The sequence below is a fragment of the Lepeophtheirus salmonis genome, chromosome 7, assembly GCF_016086655.4.
Source record: "Lepeophtheirus salmonis chromosome 7, UVic_Lsal_1.4, whole genome shotgun sequence".
Classification (NCBI taxonomy): Eukaryota; Metazoa; Arthropoda; class Copepoda; order Siphonostomatoida; family Caligidae; genus Lepeophtheirus; species Lepeophtheirus salmonis.
In genome coordinates this window covers 22,159,361-22,170,550 of record NC_052137.2, presented here as the reverse complement: position 1 = coordinate 22,170,550, position 11,190 = coordinate 22,159,361, and the positions used below count along the sequence as shown (strand labels likewise).

The window sequence follows — 11,190 nt, the reverse complement described above, 5'->3', positions numbered from 1 at the left end:
TCTTTTTCGACAACAACGAAACATTCATATTATAATTATTAGTATATAGAAGTATTTTCTGAATATTTTCTTAAGTAATTTGACCATTTTCAAGATATTAAATATGCAAAGAAAATTAAAGATATATGAAATTAATGAATTAGATACTACAAATTTTTATTTTTCTAATTCTAATTTGAATGAGTATGAATCAATGAAGTAACTAAGAATGACAGATACTAATTAACATGTCTTCAATATAAAACCAAAATATCTTTTAACGACCCCTTCCACCACCTTGATATAAATAAAATAACAATTTTTGATATATATATTAAAGTTTTATTTATACTATAATATTTAAATTAAAAAAGTAAAGTAAGATAGACGTTTAAAATATGTATCCATAATAACAAGCAGATTTTTCAATAGTATCCTTAAGTCCACTTCCGATAAACATGCAACATACTTCACCTATTGAGATAAAAAAATATATAATCTCTATAAAGCAATAACATGATCTATTCTTGAAGCCAACCAATCGCAGCTTCTTCGGATGCAAGAGCGTTGAAGATATCTGTACGCATGTGTCTTCTACTAAATTCAAAAATAGAATGAGACTATGTGGAATTATGAGTATAATAATGACCTTTGAACGATCCTGATTATCATGTTAATAATTATCATGGTGATGTATTTATGTATTGCATTTTAATATATTAGGTTGCTGTAGGATTAATATCTAGTTTAGTCATGGGGAAAAAAGTTCTTTGTATAGAAAGAGAGAGAGAAAAAAAAGGAATATTAATTAGAAAGCGAAAGTGGTGATTGTGGATTGTAGTAAACGTACCTTAAATTAGTATCATTCAGTCTTAGCTACTTCATTGATTAATGCTCATTCAAATAAAAATTAGAAAAACAAAAATTTGTAGTATCTAATTCATTAATTACCAATAATGATAATTCATAACGGATAATTAAGAGATTACAATAATATCCTAACAACTTTGTTTGAGTATTCATTGGTGTACTTCTTCCATTCGAATTAGTGTCGTGTTTGCTTATTTTTCTTTAATCACTTGTCTCTGGTTCGAACACACTATAATTAGTCATTATATAAGTTAGATTATTATTTACATTAAATAAAGGATGACAGTCTTCCCCCCCGGTGAGCTTTATCCTCTACGATTTTTGCCAGTGCGAGTAATCCCAGTACAAACTTTCATATACAAATTTTCCGTATGCGAGCTCTCTTGACATCATAATATTATACTACGAGTATGTATGTCACACGGATTAACAAGTTTATCTTCAGAATTAAAGAAACCACTTTATTAATAAAAAAATACACTTGAATATAAACTTTATTTATTGGTATACAAATTCTTCCCTTGTTTTAGACGTGAAATCGGATAATGTGACCAGCACTTGACTGAACTGGGATATAGTTTTATGCCCAGCCACATAGCTTTTACATAAGATAAATATCGCACTAAACCATTATTATTTATTACAAAACGTAGTTACATATTCAAATGTCATTGTATCATTCTAGACAAATACACTTAAAAATATATGCCACTTGTTATGGTTCTCATAACTTGGCTTGATACATAGGAAGTATACATTCACTGTCCTAGATAAACAACTTCGAGTCCTTTAGGTAATTACGTAATGCAGCCTGTTTCGTTCTCTTTGGACAAGAGAGAAGGTTTATGAAGAGACGAAGACTATTGTTCCATTGTAATGTCAGATTGCTCCAACTATACTGAGCTTTAAAGTTTTCCTTACACTCACCAACAGCTCGACTATTGACTACCTGCCCGAATCATCTCAGTAGTTTGTCAACCATCTTTTCTTTTGACACATCCTGGATCATAACGAAGTGGAAATCGCTGCTCTTCTCTAGTATTATGCAAATATTTGTCCGACAATCCAAGAGTCTTGTCCAATATGAATAATCCTTCATGTCTAATGATATTATAATTGATAACGGAGAATTAAGTGATTCCTTAGCACTTTTTCCATTTTATTTTTCTTTTATCGTAATATTTCGTATATTTGTGATAGTTATTATATCAGTTTAAAAAGAATCTTGCCATTTTTTCCACTTACACACTTTTCCTTTTTTTTCCTAACATTTTTTCCTAAAATCGGTGGTCCATCCTAGTCTACTATAATATCATATTAAAGTAGACTAGACCCGTATTATATATTTTATTAATAAATACTAAGACAAACTTGTTAGTTCTCTTCATAATTCCCTTTTTTAATTTGTATTGAATATACATCTAGATGTATACAGTATAGTACATAGGTTGTACCTTTAATATATATTTTATTGTGGCAGATACTAAGAATTTGAAACTTGCGAATCCGCAGAAAAACATACAAACACCTACTATAATATTATATTTGTGTAGGTGTACCCGTTGTATATATTTTTTTCTAAGATACAATTTCAAGCTCCTAGATCCAGCTGTGTGGGCTCTTATAGTTATACGGAACAGTGTACATTCGGGTGCGGACACATTGCCGAAAACCTTATTGCCAAACCGATACTTTGCCGAATTATACATACAATAAACATATTTTATGATGATTCATACTCCAATACTATGTCATTATGATCCCCTTTCATGTTACTCCAAAATCAAAAGATAATATGTTTGATTATTTCTCACAAATTGCAATAATTAAGTATTCATTAATTGATTCAATTAATTATGAGGATACTTCAAAAGTTGGTTTGAACCTCAATTAGAACCGTTTTTTCAAAAATCCCAGTAAAAAAATAAATGAATTAGAAAGAGAAAATATGTTTAAAGAAGAGAGGGAGTCGAGTGTGGATTAAGATAAATCAATGAGTGTCGATTGAGATTCAATGGACAATGCAAATGAAGAATAGTTTAGATGGAAATTGTTGGAGATTCTATATACCTGGTCAAGTCCAGATGGACATTCCTTTTTCTAGAGGTCGTCTGGGTATCAATGATTCTCTAGATGTCTTTTTCATTGGAGTAGAATCCAACTTACACTACACAAGAGCACAAGTAACAATTAGTTATTACTAAGTATGTTTAAGTTGTTGTCCCTGCCTAAGCTTGAGGAAGAAATGAAAAGTTGGATCATCAGAAAACTTATAAACTAAGGCATATTAATATTTCAAGTCCAGTTTCCTAAAATCCATAATTTTCCCCTTTTTAATCATTATAGTCTATCCAAACTGACTCACTTCACGTATTTCTCTATAAAGTAACCACATCTATCGTGGGATACACCTTAAGAAATAAAAACATTACTCTTTTCTTGGTTAATTATATTAACTGATCCTTAGTCCAGGGCCTCTCAAACTGTTTGAGAATCCCTAAGAAGCGTGGATTATCCGTAGGGGAAGGGGATATTGAAATAATCAAGATTCTTATACATGTAAGCACCTAGTTATTCTGCGTCCAAAATCCAGCATTATTTTTCTACATTTCCAAAGAACCAATATCTGTTGAAACTAAATTATTCCAACAAATGATATATTTACATGATTTATTTCTGTAACCTTTTTTAAATGTAACAAAAGCAAAAAAGTACTTTACAAAATATTATATTTAACATAAATAATGCATAACGATGAATAAATCTTAAATCGTATGAAAATTCAAAGCTATGTTTCAAATATTCCATCTTTTCGTCTGGATTATAATTAAGAGTAATGTTGCGGATCCTTCTATTTATACAATAATATTTTTTTGGATATCGGCATTATTTAACTCCTGTCTAAATCACTTTTTTTTCTTGCTAAGCTCTCTTCCTTCTAAAGAGCGTCTATTACTTTCCATATGTTGGGATGAATACTACTAACAGAGCTTTTTAAAATCCTTTTACACTATTATTCGTTTGAATCTTCATAGCTTGAGTCTTTTCGTACATATTCCAAATTTCAATAGGAAATTATGGTTGTAGTCTCCGTCGGTTTTCTCTACATCCTTGTTCTCCTCCTATGTAATTCGTTTCAATGTAAGAAACAAATTCTTGAGGTATATCATCGTCGTCGGTGAGTTCTATAAACCTATGAATTATAACAATGAATGGGAGAAATTCCGAGACTTTGTTATTGAAATTTGAATCGTTTAGATATTTAACTTTCAAGTCCATATCTACAATATGAAGATACAAATTTTGAAACAGACAACCAGCGAGGTTAGAAGTCGGGAAAAGTTTAATTATTTATAAATTATAACTACTTTTGATATATACAAAGTACATTTTCTATTGGTTTTGTAATATTACTACAACCCAGAACTAAGAATCACAAAAAATATAAGTAATATACTCTATCCAAGAACAGGTTAAATTATTGTAGCTTTGTCTTGAGTGGCCTATCTGAGGGACTATGTCCCTTTGCTGCACTTTTGACATTTCAAACCTGGGCAACATATTTTAGAAAGTAAGAAATTGATAATAAAATTTTTTTATATGATGGTAAAATTTTTAATATTTTCTAAACAAAAATCACGATCAAAATTTTATCGAGATCCAAAAAAAAAAAAAAAAATTAACAGCGAAGAGTAAATTTTGTACTTTTTGTGATTTTGAGTTCTGGGTTGTAGTAATATTACAAAACTAATAATAAATGGCTGAAAACTGTCATTCAAACAAGTTATGTGGTAGACTGATAGGAAAAATATGATAATTTATTTATTGGGTAAAAACAATATTCATTCAGTAATGTGCCTACAACTATTGGGTAAAAAATATATTCCAATTAAAAAAAAACCGAAATATTGATTAATTTTGGGTGCTTATGTGAAAAAGTGATGTATAAGCTTTTGTAATTTATCCTCTATAATAAATCCAAGGAAAAACTTTTGATCTATAAATCTATAACAAAAATAGGATTAAAAAGATAAATACTTCTATTTATTAACAATGAAGTAAAATTCTGCATTTTGTTGTTTTGATGGTTCAAGAAAACTATAGAACTTATATAAAAATAGACTTCAAGTAAATGTATAGTCATGTATTGCTTAAAATGCATTATTTTATTTTTTTAATATTTATATAATATAAATTTAAATTATGCGTAATGTTAATATTACACAGCGTTAATTGTTATCCAACTAGACCCATTACTGTAGGTGCGTTATGTTTAAAATACAATTGTTTCAAAATTAATAATATATATTTAACAGTTATTTTCTTTTTCTTTTATTAATATATACTTGATTCCAAAAAACTGTTTGTCAAATTTGGAGATACATGTTATAGTAAATAGTTAGATAAATTAAATTATAATGTCCATTTTTCTGGGGTTAAAAGTTGACGTTGATAATAGAATATAGATAATATCAGAAAGAGTAGATTAATACATAAGTACTATAGAGACTATAGTACTCCCTTATTAATAGGACTTAGATTGTTTTACAACTAATGAGATTGCAAGAAGAAATATTACACGCCAAAACAGGAAGACTTTTGAAAGCCTTGTATTAATATGTTGACTGTAGATAACTAAAAATATACTTTTTTATAATTATTTAGAACAAAGAGGTTGTGTGTTCAATATAAGTTCCAATATTCCGTTAAATTTTTAGAAGCATTAATAGTGACAATTTTTTATTAATAATATCTAATAACTGCAATAACTTTGGCCGGGGAGCATTCAGGCAACTCTTTCATTAATATAGCCTCCTCTCCTTGAATCGCTTCCAATGTATATTATATCTTATCAATTTCATCTAAATTTGGAAGTAAATAACAATACTTATTCGAATTACACAAATGCTTTTCAATATAATGCTAATAATTAATATAAGACTTTATTGAGCAACCAAAATGCTCGAATGGTTAAACCAATTTATCATTTTGAGATATTTGTTTACATTCACAGTTTGGTTTCACCAATGGAGAATGGGCGCAACAAGTTCCATGACAGCTAATACATGAACTTATTATCGAAATAATAGCCTCTAATATGGATACGACGATTTGCAGAGGTAGTAAATAAGTAATGAATGAAGCATGAGCTAAAATGATACTTAATTAATTGCAATATTTATTATTTCAAAAAAATTCTCACCTGTTTTAAATTGTTCATATCCTATGACAGCAATGAGTAATAAAGGTAGACACATGATTGAGGATAGTACACAAAGGACCAGAAAAGTAGCGAGGCTAAGACGATAGAAGAATTGGGTGTTTTATTTTTAGAATTGATGATATATTTCCTAATTAATCACCTGCATTTGGTCATGTGTCTACTCACATAAATTCCTATACCACCAGTTACTCCAAAAATAAGTCCGGAGTACCATCCTATTCCCAAGTTATTAATATCTAATATGCCAGTACTTTGATGGTAAAAGCGAAGCAGAGTCTTCAAAAACGATCTCTAATAATTTAACTTTATGCAAAATAAAATAGTCCTTACTTGAATAAGAATGGATATGATACAAAAAAACAAATGAGAAACTCCTAAAATGAAGATACACTTCCTTGGAGCCGATCTCAATCCTGCCTTGTCATCAAATGACGTCGTTACAAGCTCTCCATTAACAAATACTTGAACATGGAGATTATTTTCCATACTGCGCGAGTTATTAACTAATACTTGAATGCTCTCAAAAAAATACAATATTAACTTAAGTTGAATCTATTCACTAGACATTTAAGATGATTGGGATTAATTGGGCTTTATTAATATTACAATCAAAAGGCGCGCTTCCTTAAGAATATATTTGTAACTAACATGAAATCATGAGACAAAATGGGAGCGAAATTTGTTGAAATCCGATTTCTTTATCATCGTCTTTACGAAAATATAATTAAAATCCTTTTCATCGGCAATTTCTTCAGTGATAGGAAAATTTACTCGAATCCATTGATATTCTTTTCCACCATTTTTAACTCGAAAAGTATATAACTGTCTGCCACTTATTTCTAATGTACGCTTTTCAATTAATGTGGATAGTGATTGCATTCCATAATAACGGGTTGCAGATACAGGGAAAATCTCAGCATTAGAAGAAATAATTTCCATTAGGGAATTCATTTCTATCTTATCAACTTTATTATACACAACGATCATGTTCTTTAGAGCTTTTTTCTCCGTGCCTTTAAAAATATATTGGAGAGTCTTTTCCACAATTTTGTTTTGTCTTTCGTGATCTGGATGACTGATATCTCGAACATGAATCAAAAGATCCGCATGAAGAGCATCTTCCAATGTTGATGCAAATGAAGCTATTAAATTAACAGGAATGTCTGAAATAAAACCAACGGTGTCAATATATAAGACTTTTTGGTGGCTCTGTGGTAAATAACCACCGTGAAGGGTGACATCAAGTGTGGCAAAAAATTTATCTTCAGGAGTTAATTTATCAGATCCAGTAAGCGATTTAATTAAGCTCGTTTTTCCGGAATTTGTATACCCAACAACAGCTATTGATGGCAATCCAAGTTTGAAACGTGATCTACGTAGATATGATCGCTGTTCCTTAAGACGGCAAAGTTCTTTTTTTATTTTATTTTCTCTTTTTTTTAGTTCCATCATATGATGATGAAAATACGATTCACCTTGTCGACTTTTACTGGAATTAAAAATTATAATAGATTAATAAAAATACACTAGAAAATTCGAGGTAAGGGAATTTTTAATCGATCTCATAAGTTTAATTTTGTTAAAAATTTAATATTACAAACCTATGCTTATTTTCCAGTTCAAGGGCATGATCTCCTCTGAGTCTGTGTCTCACATATGGTATTTCAGCTAAAGAGACTTGAAGCTTAGCTTCTCTTGTCTGAGCATGTTGTTTGAAAATTTGTAATACTACTGAATAGCGATCAAAAACATTTAGATCGAAGAGTTCCCGTTGTAGCTCAATTCTATGTCCATAAAAAAGTGTATCTTTATTAATAAAAATCCCAGCATATTTGACAGAAGTATCTCGAAGAATACATTCTCTAATTTGCTTGATTTGGTTATATTGAAATACAATTTTACGACTCAAGGATTGAACAGGGAGTGCTATTCGACCTGGGACCTCCCATTTGAGAGTTTGAAGGAGTTGTACACTTTCCTCTTCGAGTTCTTTTCTATCGTTTACCTTCTCTTCGTCCGTAGTATTTAAATATGGATGAACAAAGAATATATTCTGAGTTGTGGAAATATCATAAAGACAATAACGGGAAAGAAGTTCTTTGTATTTTTGAGCTTCACTTTCCACATCTTCATAAAGGTTTAAATCAAACAAGACATCCCTGAATCCTTCATTATTCACCGTAGATGAAAAGTTCACTTTGAAAAAATTATGAACAGTATATTTATAGTGGAACCCTGTAATTTGAAATATATTGAATTGAGACATTGTAAATTAGCTCTCTTACATTACTAAAAACAAAGATTGATTTAGTCAATATCAAACGCAAAGAGGTGATACTAAACAGATATAAATCTAATTTAAAAAATGCCTACTTTTTTACTCTCGTACTGAAAATTTAAAAGGTTGATTTGAGGATAATCGAATGAATAAATGTCTAATAGCTTTAGTATCTCAAAAATTATACAAGATAATATTAAATGTATTTATACAATTGTAAAAGAATTTAATTGTTCAATAAATTATTTTCTAGATAGAAAAACTAATTAAGAACATTTAAAATGGAAATATCCAATATATTTCTGAAAATCAATCAAAACAAAATAATTTAGAATAGTTTAAATCGTAGATATATATACATTAAGTATTAAAATTTTAACAATTGCTCACAATAGTATTTTTTTTTATCCCATTGTATCTTGATATTATTAACATTGTACGTACGACAATTACCATAACATATCTACAAATAAAACCATACAATAACTAAACCAAAATATATAAAAATTAATTTTGGGAAAATTCAACTTCCAGAAAAGATTAAATTAAATCAATATTTGTATATTTTATATTTTATTGTCTGTAAAATATCGTAAGCTCAAGCATAATTTGAAATATGCATAATTCATTTATTGGTATCTATTTAACATATCGGCTTCAAAATCAAGATGAAAAGGACATTTTACATAGGGTATTGAGTATTTCCTCGATGTATTTGTCAAACAAAGATTTTAATTCGAGACTTGAGGCCCAAATCACCGTAACTAAAAAATTAAATTTATTGCCTATATGTAGTACTTAAAAACAAAAAAATTCAGACTCATAAAATGAATTTCACAGATCCATTTTATGATAAATATTGAAAAAAAAACACCCATTATTTATAATGCAAGAATGGAGTTTCCCAGCTGAATTATGTACAGTAAATATTTGATTTGCGAAAATTTGATCTCACCCACGAATGGTAGATACATATTAATGTATTATTACAATTTACTCTCTGTCCACGATTGTTTCATCTTAGGACATACCTTTGAGATATTAATAAGGCATTCATTTGCTTTAAATCATTTTATTCTGTTTGTAGAAGTAATTAATACATATAGAATCAAATAAAAATCTATTAATAATAGAGTCACTCCTGAGTATGCAAAGAATGTATAAACTAACCAAACACTTGCCCCTTGAAATAAATATTTCGCGGAGCCCGACATATTCTGATTAAGGAAGAGCAGAACATTACTGTGAGGATCTGGAAGTCAACCTCTTCCCAATCCTTTCACGAGTGTCTTTCTCCAACTTGATTGACTTTCTACATTCCATAAGATTAGCATCAAAAATCAAATAACCCGAAATGAGAGCAAGGAGCGCTGAGGATCCTATAACCTTGGATTTGTTGAAGAGGGGGCTGTTTCCAAGTATAAACTTTTGCGCAAAATAGCAACCAGAAAATGTTACACCCGCAGAAACCAGGGCCTTAAATATACTTCTATTTTGACACTCATACGACTGTAATACTTCCTCTGAAGAATGTTCCTCCATCTCTAACAAATGTGTATGAAATGTACCTACGTCGGTTATAAACCAAACAGCTGATGACTGACGTCATAATAAATTTAAATATAATGTAAATATATGACGTCACATTTATAATGCCTCGAAACCTCGCTTAATGTTAAAATTACAAAAGTTATCTTTTGTTTTAGCTTTTTTTTACTTACTTAAAGATATTTTTTTCTATATATGTAGTCCGTCAATACAAAAGCAAGATAGAATGGGGGTTCTCAAGAGGAAGTGTAGATTATAATTTTGTAGTATCCTTCGATGTTTTATCTTCGATTTCTATAAACAAATAATTCTTATTAACCCTTTCGTTGCGTCGTAAATTGCACTTATTTTAGTCCAAATTGATTTTCACAATAAAAAAAGGTCAAATTGACAGATTTTAATTGAAATGGGCTATATCAGGATCAATATAAGATTCCTAAATCAAATAAAGTTTCTAGGCTATTGCTAAAATTCTTGGTTATCTTAACTCATTCCACAAATTTGAATAAAATGAAATATTGGAGGTTATGACGTATGTACTCGTATATATGAAATAAAAATAATATTTGAGATTTTCTCCTTTTCTTCATTTTTAGGGATGGGAATATTGTCAAAATTGTGGTAAGTGTAATTATTTATAGAATGAAAGAGTGGACCAAGATTAATAATAGTTCAAGGTTAGGCCATCATGTAATCGGGTTTGCTAGAATTTTCAATTTGGTTTATTGGACCGACTGATGGGCTAGACAGACTGATTATGACAAAACACGCAACCAATCATATTCTATGACGTGATTATTAAAAAGCATGGTTGAAGTTAAACATCAGTCGTACATGTATTATTGTATTGTCTATCCTTGTACTTCTATTAACCTTTGTAATTACAATATGCAACAGCACTTTTTCCCGCCGTCTAAAACCCACTTTTATTTTAGTTATTTGATCCATAGAACACGAGAATAATTTTCAATCGCAGTAAGTTTGGCTTTTAAAACCTTTCTGTATGGATTACTTTTTTTAGTATAATTTCTATTTACAGCCTTATTTTGAAATGAAATAACTATATCGATGTAATGAAAATTGATAAAAAACATTGCTGCATTCGAAAGATAAATATTTAAGAAAAAAATATTTTAAAGGCAGGAAGATTAACCCCAATTTAAATATGTTTCGTATCCAATCGTTGTCATTAGTATTTATTGGTTAGATGTAAGTATCGTAATTGATTTCTTTATATTTAATTTTTTGAATTTTCCTGCTTCTAAAATATATATTCTTATCAAATAATGTG

The 11,190-nt window shown here is 29.4% G+C and overlaps 2 protein-coding genes and 1 long non-coding RNA gene across 4 annotated transcripts; all 3 read right to left on the bottom strand.

Annotated features, from left to right (window-relative positions):
* Positions 1-363: 363 nt before the first annotated feature.
* On the bottom strand, positions 364-1,076 carry LOC121122008 (uncharacterized). 2 transcript variants are annotated; one of them, XR_005865656.2, is made up of 3 exons: positions 830-1,076; positions 629-747; positions 364-576 (listed from the first exon to the last, which is right to left on the bottom strand). It is a non-coding gene; the product is annotated as an uncharacterized lncRNA (long non-coding RNA). The 2 variants fall into 2 exon arrangements; XR_005865655.2 differs by having other exon boundaries at positions 364-573.
* Positions 1,077-5,168: 4,092 nt separating this feature from the next.
* On the bottom strand, positions 5,169-6,559 carry LOC121121426 (uncharacterized). Its single transcript, XM_040716351.2, has 4 exons — positions 6,404-6,559; positions 6,213-6,349; positions 6,053-6,147; positions 5,169-5,999 (listed from the first exon to the last, which is right to left on the bottom strand). The coding sequence occupies exons 1-4, from the start codon at positions 6,557-6,559 to the stop codon at positions 5,821-5,823; spliced, it is 567 nt and encodes a 188-aa protein (XP_040572285.1). The 3' UTR covers positions 5,169-5,820.
* A 90-nt stretch (positions 6,560-6,649) lies between these two features.
* Positions 6,650-9,963, bottom strand: LOC121121425 (putative GTP-binding protein 6). The gene is made up of 3 exons (XM_040716350.2): positions 9,522-9,963; positions 7,675-8,308; positions 6,650-7,562 (listed from the first exon to the last, which is right to left on the bottom strand). Exons 1-3 carry the CDS (start codon positions 9,589-9,591, stop codon positions 6,728-6,730), a joined length of 1,539 nt encoding a protein of 512 aa, XP_040572284.1. The 5' UTR covers positions 9,592-9,963; the 3' UTR covers positions 6,650-6,727.
* Positions 9,964-11,190: the final 1,227 nt, after the last annotated feature.

Excerpts from the sequence above, each read along its gene's own strand:
- LOC121121426 (XM_040716351.2), bottom strand. The coding sequence starts at position 6,559 with ATGGAAAATAATCTCCATGTTCAAGTATTTGTTAATGGAGAGCTTGTA. Across the intron at positions 6,350-6,403 it reads TCATATCCATTCTTATTCAA|ACTCTGCTTCGCTTTTACCA; the intron begins GTAAGGACTATT and ends TCGTTTTTGAAG. Across the intron at positions 6,000-6,052 it reads ATATGAACAATTTAAAACAG|CTCATGCTTCATTCATTACT; the intron begins GTGAGAATTTTT and ends GTATCATTTTAG.
- LOC121121425 (XM_040716350.2), bottom strand. The coding sequence starts at position 9,591 with ATGTTCTGCTCTTCCTTAATCAGAATATGTCGGGCTCCGCGAAATATT. Across the intron at positions 8,309-9,521 it reads TTTCAAGGGGCAAGTGTTTG|GGTTCCACTATAAATATACT; the intron begins GTTAGTTTATAC and ends TTCAAATTACAG. Across the intron at positions 7,563-7,674 it reads GAACTGGAAAATAAGCATAG|TAAAAGTCGACAAGGTGAAT; the intron begins GTTTGTAATATT and ends TTTTAATTCCAG.